Below are 18,512 nucleotides of genomic sequence, written 5' to 3' on the forward strand. Positions count from 1 at the left end.
GTGTTGTCTGGTCTTAGATTCCCCCACTACTGGAAACATCCTCTCCACATCTAGTCTATCAAGGCCTTTCAACATTCAATAGATTTCAATGAGATTCCCCAATTCTTTTGAATTCCACAGAGCCATCAAATGCTCCTCATATGATAAACTTTTCAATCCCGTTATAATTTTTGTGAACCTCCTTTGAACCCTCTCCAATGACCCACCGTGATTCTTCATCTGATAATATAGGACTCTTTTTTGATTAAACAGCTATAAGTTTTCAATTTTACTTTTCGTTTTCAAGAAAGAAAGACAAATAAAATACCATGTTCAACAAATACAAAATGCTGAGGACACTCAGCAAGTCAGGCAGCACCTATAGAGGGGAATGAACAATTGACATTTCGGGCCAAGACCTTATGAAGGTTTATTGTGGCTCCCCTCTTACTCCTACGCTTCTCCTCATCTTCACCTCCTTCCGATGCCCCTCCTCCTTCCCTACCTCCCATGGTCTGCTGTTCTCTCCTATCAGATCCCTTCTTCACCCCACTACCTTTTGTACTTATCTCACAGCTTCTCACTTCATCCCCACAAACCTGGTCTCACCTATCACCTGCCAGTTTCTCGCTTCTTTAACCTTCCTCCACCCACTTAACTTCTTCCTCACCTGCTCTCACCTACCATCTGCCAGCTTGTGCTCCTTCCCCTCCACCCACGTTCTTATTCTGGCCTCTATGGACTTCTTTTCCAGTCCCGAAGAAGGGTCTTGGCCTGAAATGTAGACAGTTATTCCTCTCCATAAATGCTGCCTGACCAGCTGAGTTCCGCCTGTATTTTGTGTGTGTTGCTCAATATTTCCAGCATCTGCAGAATCTTGTATTTAAACTAGTGTGTTGCTTTCTCTCCGTAAGACCATAAAACATTGGAGCAGAATTAGGACATTTGGCCCATCAAGTTTTCACCACCATTTCATCATGGTTGATTTATTTTCCCCCTGAACCCCATTCTTCTACCTTCTCTCCGTAACCTTTGATGCCCTTACTAATCGAGAACCAATAAACCTCCGCTTTAAGTACACCCAATGACTTGGCCTCCACAGATGTCTGTGGTAATGAATTCCACAGATTCACCACCCTCTGGCTAAACAAATCCCTCCTCATCTCTGTTCTAAAGGGACGTCCTTCTATTCCAATCTCTCTACATCCACCCTATCTAGGCCTTTCAATATTCAATAAGTTTCAATGAGGTCCCCCCCCCCGCCACTCTTCTAAATGCCAGACACCCACCCCACTGTAGAAAACATTCTCTTTCTCTCTCCCTCTTTGTTGATAATAACTGGTCTGCCTACCGCAGGGGCCCACAGACTCTCAGGTTAATGGCAAGAGTCCATGGCATAAAGAAGTTTGGAACCCCTGGTCTAACATGACATTTTTTCTTTTCATCTTGAAATATTTCCAATAATTGAAAATTTCACCCAAAGAGATGAGAAAATATACTGTAATTATTAATAGTTACACATACTCACATACAATTAGGTATGTTATTATTGAGGTTGAATAAATACTGTAAGGCTCTCTAACTAACCAAGTTGTTAGATGGTTAGATTTTGCCAACAAATAATTTACATGCACTGTTCTCACGCAAACTGAAGATTGGAAAGAAGTAAGTGTTATAAGCTGTTGGAATGCAGATGTCAAAACCTGTCCCATTCACTGAATTACAGTGTCAAATTAGTACATAAAGCCTTGCACTTTCCTCAGCCTTTATCCCCACTCTGCTTTAACTAGTGTAGCATCAGGTGATGCAGCACATATGGTCAAAAAGACCCCTTGTTAAGCCTCTGACATATGAAATGTTAAAGTAGCTGTTTCATATTCTGCATGTTTATTTCTTTACACCAGGGGTTCCCAACCTGGGATTCACGGACCCCTCAGTTAATGGTAGGGGTCCATGGCATAAAAAAGGTTGGGAACCCATGTTTTACAGAAAATGTTGCCTGTTAAAGTATCAGTCTTTTGTTAGCTTTGCTAAATTAATAAATTTGGCTAACAAAATGAATTAATTTCTTTGTGATGTGACTCTTCAGTTCTAGGTTGGGACACTTTGTGGAGGTGGATGGGTTGAGGAGAATGTGGGGGGACCTCTGGTAGTAAAGATGGAATGGAAAGCATTAGTTGTGATTAAGGGTTGTCTTGTCATCTCACCTCACAATGATCTATTGTCAGCTGAGCGTGGGATAGCACAGGGAATGAAGTCAGGCAGAAGTACATAGCTTGCTCGCCTGCCCTCCCCGCAGAAGGAGGCTACATAGAGGCAATGAGGAGGAGAAACAATGGGAAACAATTAAAGAAACCCCTGAAAAGTTTCTGAGGGTAGTTATTTTAAAATGTTCTCAATAGGGAGTCTCTCCATAGACTAGTCAGAAAATTGAACACAATCCAAATTACCGTGCTTGTCTTTCTCAAAGACATCCACGGTAAGAAAATGCATATTAAATTCCAGTGTACTGGGAAAAGTTGATTGACAAAGGGATGTACTATACGTGCACCTATCCAAATCCTCAAAGCTGGTAGTACAAGTAGATGAGGTGCTTTTAGAAGGCATACCAGATCCTTGCCTTTGTTGGCCCAGATAGAGCAGGAAGGTCATAAAATTATGTATCCTGCATTATCCACTTAGCAAAACAAATTAAGAGCTTTAAAGAAACAGTAAAAAATGAAACAAGCTCACTTTTCAAATTTTATTTGGAAATACATCACAGTTACAGGCATTTCTACCCCAATAAGCCCCCCCTACCCCACTGCCAATAAATTAATTGGGACCAATTAATCTATTAACCCATACGTTTTTGGAATGTAAGAGATAACCAGAGCACCCAGAGAAAACCCACCAGGTTATGGAGAGAACATACAAACTCCTTACAGATGGCAGCAGCAGAATTGAACCTGGGTTGCTGATGCTGTAATGACCAGAAAATATAAGAGCAGAACTAGGCCATTCGGCCTATCAAGTCTGCTCCGCCATCCATCATATCTGATTTATTATCCTTCCTAACTCCATTCACCTGCTTTTTCCCTGTAGCCTTTGACATTTATCAACCTCCACTTTAAAAATACCCAATAACAGTGTAACACTAACCATTACACTACCACGCTGCCCCATTTGCAATTATACCATATTAGGTTGCCACATGTACAATGATATCAAATGATTCAATCACAGGAAGAATATGAAATTTTAAACAATTAGTAAGAAAACTCAAAACTTTCACCATTTTCAAAAGGAAAATTACAGAGCCAAACTTTGATTCTTGCATCCAAGTATAGTATTTAAAAATGTTTTGAGTTATCTGAAGCTAGGTAGACATTACATTTACACTTTGATAATATATTTCCTTTGACTTTGACATGTTGCAATGTGATTTATAATGTGATACATTTAATAATGGCAGCAGAGTGGAAGATCTAAAATGCTCATTCAATCACTATCACTGAACTATTAAAATGGATGGCAAAGGACAAAAGAAAAGAACCATGCCTTGAATGTGCAAAGTCAAAAATTGTGCTTTCATTATTTTCCCTGGGAATTGCTTCTGAACAATTTTTTTACTGTATTTCAAATCCAGAAGAAAGATATTTGTATTGGACGTATAAGATTTACTGTGTCAGAAACCACAGTATGCTTTCAGAGTTCTTAAAAAATCCTCAATGGCTTGTACTGCCCTTGATCCTAAGCATGTGATCTATCCTCATCCTCATACATAGGAAAGGTACTTTTCCACACAAAGGTATGCCACCCAGCAACCCCCCAATTTTAACCCTAATCACGGGACAATTTACACTGACCAATTAACCTTTGTCTTTGGACTACGAAAGCCAGAGGAAACCCCTGCATCGCAGACAGAAAGTACAAATTCCTTGCAGGCAGGGGCGGGGATTAAACCCAGGTTGCCTGTACCATAAAGCGTTGTGCTAACCACTATGCTACCGCGCTGCCCCATGCTCTGTAACATTCTGTCAACACTCAGGAATAGAAGTGCACAAATCCGCTTGTCCTTCACAATTTGAAAATTGCATACCAATATAGAGAGCAAAATTATTTACTAATTAACCAAATTATATGTCTGTAAAAATTTTTAAAAAAATATACAACACACCACTAAATATTGTCCTTTCTTGACTTTTTGGAATTATTTTAAAAGCAAAAAAATGAGCTAATCACAAAATCATAATGATATTTATAGAATTAAATGGGGCTTTTTTTCTCCCAAAGACAGTTAATCAGAAGAGCACCAAATCACAAATAGTAAAAAGAAATAATAAAGAAATACAAAGGATTGGTAACCCATAGAAAAAATAGAATATGATTTTTTAAAGTAATTTCATTTCAGATCTGCCATCCATATACCACTTTTCTTTAAAAGGGCAATCTCCTCCCAGTACTTGCCAAGTCCACTCCAAGTTTGGTAGCTTAGAAATATATATGAACTGCGAGCGGGTGGGGGGGGGGTGCTTTGTGATCTTACTGCCCTCTAAGTAAAAGCATTTGCTATCTGTTCAACATCTCCCAACAGCCTTGTTTAACACTTGCTATAAAACCAACGCGATATTGTCCAGCCATGGATTTCCCACTGTGTAAAACCACTTACAAATTACATTCCTTGTTTTAATATCACAATGCAAATTGTTGAGAATTGATCAAAAACTTGAACAACTTTTTTAACCAAGTACTTTAGAACTACCTGAAACTAGCCCAGATGTTGATTCTATACAATTACAAAAAGTAGATGTTAATTATTATTTGGAACCTCTAGGAACAGTACATTAAGGGTCACAAAACAGTACCAAAGCAGCTCTGATTACCTTGGTTAATTTCTCTTCCTTTAAGTCACACCTTCCAACTCTCGAAAACTGCTCTACAGCTCTTACAAAATCGCATTGTTAAATCAGATTTATAAATGGGTAAGTCGCCAGTCTCAGCTTATCTCCCTGCACTGTGAACGGACTAACAGCAGCTTCCTTTAGTGATCAGTCCATCAGAGATTTCCCAGAATTTGCAAATCGACGTCACATTTGGATAAATCCCCCGCAGCTACATGAGCACTTCATTGGCAGTTCACCTTGGCTACAAGACTGAAGTCACACCCTTGATTAATTATGTTAGAAAATAACACAGATTTATTTAGAAAAAGTTGCTAGGAACTTTAAAAGTACAGTTAAATTCCAAATAGTGGCATGAGATTTATACACAACAGTTTCCCTTGATCAACACACACAAAATGCTGCAGGAAGTCAGTAGGCGAGGCACTATCTATGGAAAAGAATAAGTAGCCAATATTACAGGCCGTGGCCCTTCATCAGTTTCCCCCAATCTCTACTTCAGACTTCTCATTTCAGAGAACATAGAACAGTACAGACCATTTGGCCCACAGTTGTACTAACCCTTTAACCAACTCGAAGATCAATTTAACCCTTCCCTCTCACATAACCCTTCATTTTTCTATCATCTATGTGCCTATCTATGAGTCGCTTATATATTCCCAATGTATTTGCCTCTACCATCACCCCTGGCAGTGCATTCCACACACCTACCACTCATTGTGTAAGATAACCTACCTCTGACCTACCCCTTGTACAAAGTGCTTTTAGAATGTGGTCATATTTACTGTGGTCATATCAACTTTACTGTGACCACCATATTTTCTCAGGATTAAAATGTTGATATGATGCACAGCTCACAGCCCAGCATAAGCTTCTTTCAGTTAGTTCTGACAAAGGGTTTCGGCACGAAACATTGACTGTACTCTTTTCCTAGATGCTGCCTGGCCTGCTGAGTTCCTCCAGCATTTTGTGTGTGTTGCTATGCTTAGCCTTCCCGATCAGAGCAGGTGGTGGATGGTCGTACGAGCAGCTGGTACACATCACAAGTCCTGGTTACACGACCACTGATGCCAGGCAGACAATCTCTGAAGAGTATTGATAATGGCTGGGGTTACCCATCTTGTAAAGACACTGCCCAGAAGAAGACGATGGCAAATCACTTCTGTAGAAAAATTTGTCATGAACAATCATGGTCATGGAAAGACCGTGATCGCCCATGTCATATGACACGTCACATAATGATGATGATGAAGACTGGAGGAACATTCAGCTTTTCTGTATAAGACTCCAACAGGTTTAATATTAATCCTTTTACATTGTTCTTGTTGAAAAAGACAAGGCCAGTTGGCAGGAGCCCCAGGACTGTGAATCTCTGCAAGTACACTGGCGCAGATGAAAGCCCAGTGTCTGCATCCAAATCAGGGATGTGCTGGAGGCCGAAGAGTACAGGTGGTCTGTCTTGGGGTTAGAGGACTGACTGCTTATGTGCGTAGCTTATTTTACTATCATTGTTTTCTTACAGTTTTGTTGAGTTCTGTGCTTTTACGCTGAGTATCGTGGCATGTTATGTTGGCGCCGGAATGTGTGGCAGGCTGCCCCCAGCACACCCTTAGGTATATTGGTTGTTAATGCAAACAATGCATTTCACTGTATGTTTTGATGTATAGTACTGTGCAAAAGTCTTAGGCACATATATATAGCAACAACAAATTGCTGATGATATTAAACCTAATTCTGATTCTAACTTTGCATAGATTCGGCATGACATGCTGAGTTCCTTCAGCATTTTGTTTATGTTGCTCTTGTGTTTGGGGACTTGTTGAAATTGAGTTGAGATGATTTGGAAAGTACCCAAGCAGAAATCACTTGCAGGACATTCCTGCAGTTACATGGCAAACTGTACATGAAATTACAACTTCAAAAATTCAGAGGAGAGCAATTTAACAAAAATTCTGGACAAAAAGAGGAAAAATTGGTAGAGAGCCTGAATGAATAATTCGAGTCTGATGGGACTTGATTGATTATGTTCAGTTCAGGTCAGGCTAGGTGTGTATTCTGATGAAACTGTTGTATTCAGATTGGGTTTTCAATAAATTATACCGAGAATATGAGATATAGAGTCCTTGAAAATGAGTTCATAGCTTGTGGAATCAGTTCAGAATTGAGGTGAGTGAAGTTATCCACACTGGCTCAGGAACCTAATGGTTAAAGGGTAATAACTGTTCCTGAACCTGGTGGTGTGGGGTCTGAGGCTCCTGTACCTCCTTCCTGATGGTTGAGGGGTAATAACTGTTCCTGAACCTGGTGGTGTGGGACCTGAGGCTCCTGTACCTCCTTCCTGATGGTTGCTGGGTAATACCTGTACCTGAACTTGGTCGTGTGGGGCCTGAGGCTCCTGTACTTCCATCATGATGGTCGAGGGGTAATACCTGTTGCTGAACCTGGTGGTGTGGGAGCTAAAGCTCCAGATCCTCCTTCCTGATGGCAGCCTTGTTTAATACTCTGTGAAGTTAGAGTAATTTACTTAATATTGCTACATGTGAATACTGCATTTGAGATTGTTACATCGTGGATTCCGGTTAATTGGGCCATCAGTTAATCAGGACAGCTGTTTATTTGTGACAACTCTTAAAGAACAAGAACTAATCAAAAATATTGCTGGAATTCCCTTCGTTTAGTTGGGACACAATGCCACTTAATTGAGCAGGAAACTGTTGCCGAACAGGTTATAACTGGCCTCAATCGCACACACTTGGGTGGTTGTTAGACTACACTGTGTTTGAAGTGAACAGTTTTAAAATAGTGTGGCTGCGTGTAATTGTGTTCAAAAAGCAGTGATTTTTCCCACTGATAGTTGGCAAGGAGTAGGTAGTAAGACAATTCAGAACTGTTTAGCTCACTGTGATTTCAAGAATTCAGGCTTGGCAATGCCAGAAATGAAAATGAAATGATTTCACTACTTCGTCGTCGATGGCCTTGTGTCTGCACTGATTTTGCTCGTTGCGTACACTAGATGAATTCCTCCTGCAATTACAGTTTTATAGTGTGGCAGTAGTGATTGGCAATGTTCTAATTTGTTCTGTATGTCATCTAAATCTGTAATTTGTTACATAGTTTGTCTTATAAATACCTCTTAACTATTTCCATGAAATTTTGGCTAATTGGAACAGCTGCTAAATTGGCCAAAATGTGATTAACCAGAATCCACTCTATTGACAACTATGGTTGGGTCAAGTGTATAAATAAATTATAATTCTTTGGGTGTTGGTCAGGTTCAGGTTGTCTGTAGTCAACTTGGAATCTTGGGAGGCAGTATGACACTTCCAACTCTGTCAGTAAGAATGGATTGAATGACATTCTATTAGAATGCTGGGAGATACCTTTAGCTTGGCAGCACAGAGAACACAAAACAACTTAGAAATTTAAAAATGTTTATAGTCTGTCTGAGACCACAGTGAAACTCGATGTCAAGTTCAAACATGCATAAGGAAGTGAGTCTAGACCTGTAGTATATTGTGCTACATATCTGAACAAGCAATTGGAGACATCTATTTTGTATATCTGTTCTAAACCTTGACCTAAAGCCATGTGAAAATATTTATTTGCAATTTAAAGCACAATTCATCAGAATTGCATCTAGCAAAATGCCACCAGGTACGAACAGCCACATCTAAATTTATACTGAATAAGTTGGTTTACCATTGCGGACGTGTCTGCCTACCAGAAATGAGATGATATCTTTTTGTCTGCAATTTTCTGAAAAAATGAGGTAAGGAAACAGAGGCCTCTACAGGTACATTTGTAAGATTCAAAAACGATCTGAAAGGAAGCCAAGTTTCACTGACTGAAGCTTTAGTTGCACACACATTAACAGTGCCTTATGTGAACTCAACACCCTCGCTGGTATAAAACACTTTGGATGATATCCAAATACCAGTACTCTAATATACTTGTTTTTCATTTCAAGGGTTTAACATCACCACTGTGGTGAACTACATATACCTGTCTGGACACGCCCCCTGCTGACTGCTCCTGTGGCTCCTCCCACAGACCCTGGTATAAAGGCGATTGAGGTTTGAGCCCGGCCTCTCAGTCTCCAGGATGTAGTATGGTGGTCAACCACTGCTTGTTCCTTCTTCCAGTCAATAAAAGCCGATATCTCGCCTTAAGTCTTAGAGAGAGTTATTGATGGTGCATCAACCACCAGCAACAAATTCTCTACCAGTTACTCTGGGTTAATTCTAATTAATTAAAATTAATTCCATTTACTTAGTTCAGGTCAAAAAGAATAGTTAAGCGATTGTAACTTACCACCTGCAAAATGTCCTCATCTTTGGGCATAACTGAGAGTTCCAATACTTCCTCACTAAATAACAGAAGATAACAGAGCAAAGTTTCATGTAAATACTTACACAAAATGTCATTAATAACATTTTCTCAATCAATCTATAGAATTATGTTATAAAAATTATATTAGTGAATCCGTGGCCTCATAAAAAGGAACCACACCAAAAAATACACTCACATCATTCTACAGATGCACAGTGGGGAGCAGCCCAACAAGCCACTTCACTGCATGGCATGGAAACTGCACTGTGGTGGACAAGAAGGCTCTACAATGGGTCGTCAAAACTGCCCAAAGCATCACCGGCACCAGCTTACCCGCCATCAAGGACATGTATACAGAAAGGTACCAGAAAACAGCCAGTAACATCATGAAGGATCCCACCCGTCCTGCTCATGGACTATTTGTCCCACTCCCATCAAGGAGGAGGCTACGTAGCATCCACACCAAGACCACCAGACACAGTAAGGCTGATCAACACCTCCACCCACTAACTACTTCACTACTTTATCATTTCCTTATCATAAGTCACCTTATGTGCAGCCTAGTATCACTTTATGGACATACATTCAACCTATGCATACAGTCGGCCCTCCGTATCCGCAGGGGTTTGGCTCTGGGACCCCCCACGGATGCTCAAGTCCCATATATAAGATGGCGTAGTATTTGCATATAACCTACGTACATCCTCCCGTGTACTTTAAATCATTTCTAGATTACTTATAATACCTAATACAATGTAAATGCTATGTAAATAGATGTTTTATTGTATTGTTTAGGGAATAATGACAAGAAAAATAAATTTGTACATGTTCAGTACAGACGCAACCATCATAGCTCTTCTGGGAACACTGATCCTGCCTTGGCATGAGCTGATGCCAATTCTCCCGTGATCTTTAAGTTTTTGAGGCTGTAACGCTTTACACAGCTAGCCAGCCATCGTTTACTAGTCTTAAACTCCTTCCCCTCGTTCACAAGTAGTGAATGAACAAAACGCGAGGCGAACAGTGCTCAATCAACGAGTAATAATTTTAATCATCTCTAGATTACAATACTTTATGCTCTCTCTTAGCCTTTGAGGAATTGCTTTTTAGGAGCCATTTTTTCACAGAAACAAAGGGTGCACACAACACGAGTAGTGACCGAACGAGATGCGAGGCGAACAATGCTCAAAGTGCTGGAGAGAGAACTGCCGGGTTTTTTTTCCGATCCTGATCCTCAGTTGGTTGAATCTGTGGATGCGGAACCTGTGGATACGGAGGGCTGACTGCATAAACTATCTTATGTATTTATCTTTGTTGTGTTTTTATTATTATTGTGTTCTTTATCTTTTGTGGGGGGGGGGGTTGTGCCACATCGGAACTGGAGTAACAATTACTTTCTTCTTCTTTGTGTACTGGAAATGATAGTTAACAATCTTGAATCTTGAAAATAAAATGAATATTAGCCTGCCTGCTATGGTAATTTGAGGAAATAACAGCCAGGCTAGACAAAGGAGAGTTAGTGGATGTTGTTTATTTGGATTTCCAGAAGGATTTGACAAGGTGCCACACATGAGGCTGCTTAACAAGAGCCCATGGTATTACAGGAAAGGTACTAACGTGGATAGAAGATTGGCTGACTGGCAAGAGGCAAAGACTGGAATGAAAGGAGCTTTTTCTGGTTGGCTGCCAGTGACTAGTGGTGTTCCTCAGGGGTTGGTGTTGGGACTGTTTCTTTTTACGTTATATGTCAATTATTTGGATGAAGGAATTGATGGCTTTGTGGCCAAGTTTGCGGATGATACAAAGGTAGGTGGAGATAGTGTTGACGATGCAAGGTCTTTGCAGAAGGACTTAGACAAATTATGAAAAAAGGCAACAAAATGGCAGATGGAATATAATGTAGGGAAATGCATGATCATGCACTTTGGTAGAAGGAATAAGGTGTGAGCTATTTTTTAAACGGGGAGAAAATTTAGAAATCAGTGGTTCAAAGGAACTTGGGAGTCCTCATGCAAGATTTCCTAAAGGCTAACTTGCAGGTTAAGTCAGTGGTAAGGAAGGTAAATGCAAAGTCAGCATTCATTTTGAGAGGACTAGAATACAAAGGCAAGGATGTAATGCTGAGGCTTTATAAGGCATTGGTCAAAATGCATTTGGAGTATTGTGAGCAGTTTTGGGCTCCTTATCTGAGAAAGGATGTGCTGATATTGGAGAGGGCCAAGGGAGCAGGTAGTGGAAGGTCATATGTGCAGCCAGTGCAGATCACAAATCCTGTTTATATGACCACTGACATCAGGCAGACAATCTCTGATAATGGCTGGGGTCACCCGTTAATATCAAAAGGCAATAGCAAACTACTTCTGTAGAAAAATTTGCCTAGAACAATCATGGTCATGGAAAGACCATGATCGCCGACATCATACGACACGGCACAAAATGAACAAGCGAGTTGTTCTTCAGCTGCCTCTTGTACTGCTGCAGTTACTGAGGTGTGGGTATGACCACCCTGCTGTTAGGGAGGTTCAGAGTTTCGATCCATTGACGACTGAAGGGAGGACAATAAAATAACACCCTTCATACTGGAACCACGAGGGTAAGGCAGTGGATGTTGTCTACATAGATTTTAGTAAGGTATTTGACAAAGTCCCACATAGGAGGCTAATCTAGAAGATTAAGATGCATGGGGTCTGTGGTGAATTAACTCTTTGGATTCAGAACTGGCTTGCGCATAGAAGGCAGAGGGTAGTGGCTGAAGGGACTTATTCAAGCTGGAGGTCTGTAATCAGTAGTGTTCTGCAGGGATCTGTGCTGTGCTTGTGATGTTTATAAATGACCTGGATAAAAATGTAAATAGCTGGGTTAGTAAATTTGCAGATGATACCAAGATTGGTGGAGTTGTGGATAGTGTGGAAGACTGGCAAAGAATACAGTAAGATATAGACCAGTTGCAGATATGGGCTGACAAATGGCAGATGGAGTTTAACCCAGATAAATGTGAGGCACCTCAGTAGGGCAAATACAAGGAGACAGTACACTGTTAAAGGCAGGACCCTTAACAGTGTTGCTGAGCAGCGAGATCTTGGGATCCAAGTTCACCACTGCTTGAAAGTGGGAACACAAGTCGATAAGGTGGTTAAGAAGGCTTATGGAATGTTTGCTTTTATTGGTCAAGGCATTGAGTTCAAAAGTCAAGAGGTTATGTTGCAACTTTACAACTCTGCTTAGGCCACATCTGGAGTATTGCGTATGGTTCTGGTCGCCCCACTCTAGGAAGGACGTTAAGTCTTTGGAGAGGATGCAGAAGAGGTTTTCCAGGATGCCCCTTGGTTTAGAGGCTGGATAAACTTGGATTGTTTTTTCTAGAGTGGCAGAAGCTGAGGGAGATCTGTTAGAGGTCTATAAGATTATGAGAGGCATAGATAGAACTGACAGGGAACCTCTGTTTCCCAGGGTTAAAATGTCTTATACTAAAGGGCACGCATTGAAGGTGAGAGGGGGTAGGTTCAGGGGGGATGTGAGGGGTAAGTTCTATACTTAGAGAGTGGTGGATGCCTGGAATGCACTGCCTGGTATGGTGGTAGAGGTAAATACATTAGAAGCTTTTAAGAGATACAGAATGCCCTTGAATGGAGGTATGGAAGACAGAGGGATATGGACATGGTGTAGGGAGATGAGGTAAGTGGGTGTTTTTGATTTGCTTTTTAGCTGGTTCGGCACAATGCCATGGGCCAAATGTACAACAGTTCATTGAGTCAGACAGAAATCACCTATACTAATGACAACTAAAAGGAACGCAGAACCTGGATTACCTGAAGTAAAACATAATATATGGGAAATTCTCAGCAGATTAAAATGACTGCTGAAGGTTTCCAGCAATTTTTGTGCCTACATGATTAACAATTTAACTTTTGCCAAGAAGTTTGTATATTTTATATATGTTAAACCAAGACGTTATTTTTAGTCCTTGTGTTACCTTACCTGTTTTGAATTAGGGATATCACTTGAGAATATGTTTTACCAATTATACTCTCTGCATTCACCTTTACAATTCGATCTCCTACAAAAAAAAAGAATTGATTTCAAGTCTGTGAATATCAAAATGCATCCCCAAAAATGTCTTTAGAGAAGTAAAATTATTCATAAATTGAAATTCAAGGTGGAAACAATATGATGCTAATTTCATGAAAGCAAATACATAATTTAAAAACTTATTTTTTGGAATTGTTATAATTAAAACTTAAATTCCCAGTGCTTCATGGTGCAGTTATCTCTGGATCAGAACCATATTATAAAATTTCTTGATCAACATGTAACTCACTTCAATGTTTCTGTATGTTTTACTCAGACCATAAGACCAGAAGACATAGAAACAGAATTAGGCCATTTGGCCCATCGACTTTATTCTGCCATTTGATCATGGTTAAACAGGGAAATCGCAAATCTAAAATGTGTAACTGCTCACAACATTAACCTCTAACCCCCTTTGCATATTCAAGGTGACAGATCTGTCCTTTGCCCTTCATTTTTAATTTTCAAAAAATCCTTGCGCTTCATGGGGAAATCAATACACTGAATATTTGAGGTACATACTGTGAGCTGTACACTTTTTTTGTACAATACTTTGTTCCCCCGCCCACCTTACCCCTCACCTGGCTTCACCTATCAATTGCCAGCTCATACAACTTCCCCTTCCTCCATCTCCTTCTTCTGGCTTCTTCCCCTTTCCTTCCTGGTCCTGACTAACTGCTATGGAACTCAATGTTCACAGATGACCATCCGGACACTTTCAGGTAGCCTTCAAAAGTCATAGTTAAGTCACAGTTCACTTCCTTCTAAACTTGCCATTGATATGAAAACAATATCGAAAGACACATTTATATAGCCCTAATCTTGGTTCATTGGGTCATGTTTTACAGCCAATGAATCACACTTACATAGTAATATCAGTTGTAATATAGAAAGTACAGAACTATGAACTCACCTTCCTCTTCATCTCATGTTCTCAATACTTATAGCTTATTATTATTGTGTTTTTTTCCTATTGTATTTGCATAGTTTGTTGTCTATTGCACATTAGCTGCTTGACTTGTGTATGATTTTTTATTGTTTCTATTGGGTTTCTTTGTATTTAGTGTGAATGCCTGCAAGAAAATAAATTTCAGGTTGTATATGGTGACTTTGATAACAAATTTAATTTGAATTTTGAACTTTTAACTTTGAACCAAATCTAACCAAAAGGATAGATGGGGCTTGGATAAGATGTCACCTCAGACAATGCAATGTACCCTCAGCACTACTTACAGATGCACTTGTTCAGATTCTGCACTCTAATCCCTGAACCCACAGCTTTATGTCTCAGAGTCCTTTCCCTGAGCCAAAGCTGATACCTCAAGGCTCCCTGGATGGCACATCACTCCAATGTGAAAGATTCCACCAAAATATCAAACTCCGTTAGATACTTTCTTTGAACAGCCTCTAACAGTTTAATCTTGGGAAAATTAGAGACCTAGCATTATATTCCTATTTGCAACATACACAAAGATTCTTTGAAAGCTAAGAACTGTAAATAGCAGTATGTGCTGTTTATACAGCAAGTAAACTACATGCTAATATGCTACATTAAGAAAAGCCAAATGTGATATCTCTGAACGGCTATAGCCACTGAAATGAAAAAAATATAAAAAATGATAACCAGTAATTTACAACTGATCACACATTTATCAAGATGACATCCAAAGTCTTTGACAGACTAAGTAAGCTATCTTTCACATTTTACGCCTGCACAATTTTATAAAACAAAATACAAATGCTTCCTTAGGAGTTTGCAAAGATTTGGCATGACATCGAAAACTCTGATAAACTTCAATAGATGTTTGTTGCAGAGCATGTGGACTGGCTTCATCACAGCCTGGTATGAAAACACCAATGCCCTTGAATGGTAAATCCTACAAAAAGTAGTGGATACAGCCCAGTCCATCATGGGTAAAGCATTCCCAACCACTGAGCGCATCTACATGAATCATTGCTACAGGAAAGCAGCATCCATCATCAGGGACTCCTACCACTCTCTTTTCACTGCTGACATCAGGAAGGAGGTACAGGAGCCTCAGGACTCACACCACAGGTTCAGGAACAGTTATCACCCCTCAACCATCAGGCTCCTGAACCAAAGGGGATAACCTCACTCAACTTCCGTTGCCCCATCATTGAAATGTTCCCACAGCCAATGGACTCATTTTCAAGGACTCTTCATCTCATGTTCTCAAAGTTCAGAGTAAAATTTATTATCAGCGTACATACATGTCACCACACACAACCCTGAGATTCTTTTTCTACAGGCATATTCAGCAAATCTATAGAACAGTAACTGTAAACATCAAGAACTGTGAACTGTAAATAAACTGCAAATGCAGATATAAATAAACAGCAATAAATAACAAGCATGAAATAACTATATAACAGAGTCCTTAAATGAGTGTAGCTATCCCCTTTTGTTCAAGAGCCTGATGGTTGAGGGGTAGTAACTGTTCTTGAACCTGCTGGTGTGAAACCTGAGGCTCCTGTACCTTCCACCTGATGGTAGCAGTGAGAAGACAGCATGGCCTGGGTGGTGAGGGCCTTTGATGATGGATGCTGCTTTTCTATGACCGAGTTTCATGTAGATGTGCTCATTGGTTGGGAGGGTTTTACCCATGATGTACGGAACTGAATCCACTATCTTTTGTAGGATTTTCCTCTCAAAGGTGTTCCCATACCAGGCCGTAATGCAGACTGTCAACACACTTCCCACCACACATCTATAGAAGTTTGCCATGGTTTTTGATGATATACTGAACCTCCACAATCTCCTGAGGAAGTAGAGGAGATGTCATGTTTTCTTCTCAATAATATTTATACAGGTCCTCTGAGATAGTGACACTCAGGAATCGAAAGTTACTGACCCCCTCCACCTCTGATCTTCTGACGACTACTGGCTCATGGACCTCTGGTCTCCCTCTCCTTAGTTCCTTGGTCTTACTGACATTGAGTGAGAGGTTGCTGTTATGACACCACTCAGACAAGTTTTCACTCTCCCTCCTGTATGCTGATTCATCACCCCCTTTTTTACAGCCCACCACAGCAAACTTGTACGTGGTATTGGAGCTATGCTTAGCCACACAGTCATAGGTGTAAAGCGAGTAGAGCAGGGGACTGTACACATCCCTGTGGTGCACGTGTGCTGATGGAGATTGTGGAGGAGATGTTTTTGACAATCTGAACTGACTGAGGCTTACAGGTGCGGAAATCAAGGATCTAATCGCACAAGGAGATATTTAGGCTCTGGTCTTGGAGTTTACTGTTTAATTTAGAGGGGATGATGGTGTTAAAAACCAAGCTGATGAAGAGCATCCTGATATATGCATTTTTGCTGCCCAGATGTTCCAGAGTTGTGTGAAGGGCCACTGAGATGGCATTTGCTGTGGACCTGTTGTTTCGGTAGGCGAATTGGAGCAGATCCAAGACAGGAATTGATTATGCTTCCTCACCAGCCTCTGAAAACACTCAATATTTATTGTTTATTTATTTATTATTAGTATTTCCTGTTTTGGGACCAAGTTGGGTGGTCTTTCATTGATACTGTATAGTTATTATTATATAGATTTATTGAGTATGCCCACAAGAAAATGAATTTCAGGGTGTATATGGTGACATGTAGGTACTTGAATATGAAATTTACTTTGAACTTTATTACACAAATTCTATTTTTAACAAGCAGATCGCAATTTTTTTTGGGTTGTATAACTTTTCCCTATGCTATCACACTAGCAGAAGTCCAATGCAATATGAACATTGTGTCAACACATCCAAAATCACCCACTCTAGTCTTGAATAGTGATGGGCAAGTAAACAGTTAATGGACAATTAAAGTTAACAGCTAACGGTAACGTAGCGGGGGAGGGCATGGTAGAATGGCAGTTAGCTCAAAGCTTTACAGTGCCAGCTGTAAGATCGGGGTTTAATTCCTACAACTGTCAGGAAGGAGTTTGTACAGTTTCCCTGTGACCCAGTGGGTTTTCTCTTGGTGCTCTTTCTGCATTCCAAAGACATACGGGTTCGGGTTATTAAGTTGTGGGCATGCTATGTTGGCACCGGAAGCATGGCAACATTTGAATGCTACACACAGCACATTCTCAGATTGGTGCAAATGACATATTTAACTGCACGTTTCGATGTACGTGTGACAAATAAAGATAATCTTTATCTTCACCTTCATATAGGAAGAAGTATTCCAGAATATCACATTCACATGACAGCAAGATATAGTATACAAATGCTGGAATCAGAATAGAAGGACGTCCATTTAGAACAGAGATGAGGAGGAATTTCTTTAGCCACAGAGTGGTGAATCTGTGTAATTCACTGTGGAAGCCAAGTCATTGGGTATATTTAAAGCAAAGGTTGATAGATCCTTCATTAGTCAGGGTGTCAAAGGTTATGGGGAGAATGAGATTGAGAGGGATAATAAATCAACCATGATGGAACGGTGGAGCAGACTCGATGGAACGAATGGCCTAATTCTGCTCCTATATCTTATGGTCTTATGGACTAGGCTGAAACACCCAAAGGAAAATTCCACCATCTCAGAAATCAGTTTTCAGCCAACTTAATTCACTTTACATGACTTAAAGAAACAGCTGACAGCACTATACACAGCAAAGGCTAAAAGACCAGAAACTATCCCACCGCAGCATTGAAGATCTACAGCACAGAATTCATTGTGTTTCTAGCCAAGTTGCTCCCGTATACTTAAAACACTGGCATCTACACAACGATCTGAAAATCATCCAAGATTATTAAATGTCATTTTCACAGTACACAAATGTAAAGGAAAACAAAATAATTGTTCCTCTGGATCTGATGCAGCATATAGAAACCACAGTAAGATAAAGAACACAACAAATATAAATTACATTAGATAGATCATATACATTGATTATATGTACAAAGTGACGCTAGGTCCAGTTACGCAGTGTTCAGAAAAACAAAGACAAATCCAATCCAGCTAATTGCCACCAAATTAGTCAATTGTCGGCAATAAACTAATGGAAGATGTCAAAGAGAGTGCAAGAGGCACTTACTCATGAGTAATAGTGCAATCACTCGGATTGAGTATGATGTTCTCATAAGGGATTGTCTATTGGCTAGTCCTCAGGTGGCTGTAGAGGCCGATCTGGGATCCACATATTCTGGTGCAGTGTAGACAAGAGTAAGTGGTGACTGTGGTTAGTGGCTGGGTCTTTTGGTTGTTCAGTCTCTCACAGCTGCCACTTGTTCTCTGAG

General features: G+C 40.2%; 1 protein-coding gene across 11 annotated transcripts in view; it reads right to left on the reverse strand.

The window, feature by feature from the left end:
• Positions 1 to 18,512, reverse strand: part of LOC132384984 (rho GTPase-activating protein 23-like) — a 510,483-nt gene that overhangs the window by 141,798 nt on the left and 350,173 nt on the right. For 8 of the 11 annotated variants that reach the window (XM_059956701.1, XM_059956700.1, XM_059956703.1 and 5 more), the window contains 2 exons: positions 13,170 to 13,248; positions 9,174 to 9,228 (listed from right to left, as the gene is read on the reverse strand). In XM_059956701.1, coding sequence (XP_059812684.1) covers positions 9,174 to 9,228; positions 13,170 to 13,248 — 134 coding nt within the window. Of the gene's footprint in view, positions 1 to 663; positions 726 to 4,844; positions 5,223 to 7,227; positions 7,303 to 9,173; positions 9,229 to 13,169; positions 13,249 to 18,512 lie in introns of those variants that run through there. The other 3 variants (XM_059956706.1, XM_059956709.1, XM_059956708.1) reach the window with 3 other exon arrangements.

The sequence above is a fragment of the Hypanus sabinus genome, chromosome X1 (genome assembly GCF_030144855.1).
Source record: "Hypanus sabinus isolate sHypSab1 chromosome X1, sHypSab1.hap1, whole genome shotgun sequence".
NCBI lineage: Eukaryota > Metazoa > Chordata > Chondrichthyes > Myliobatiformes > Dasyatidae > Hypanus > Hypanus sabinus.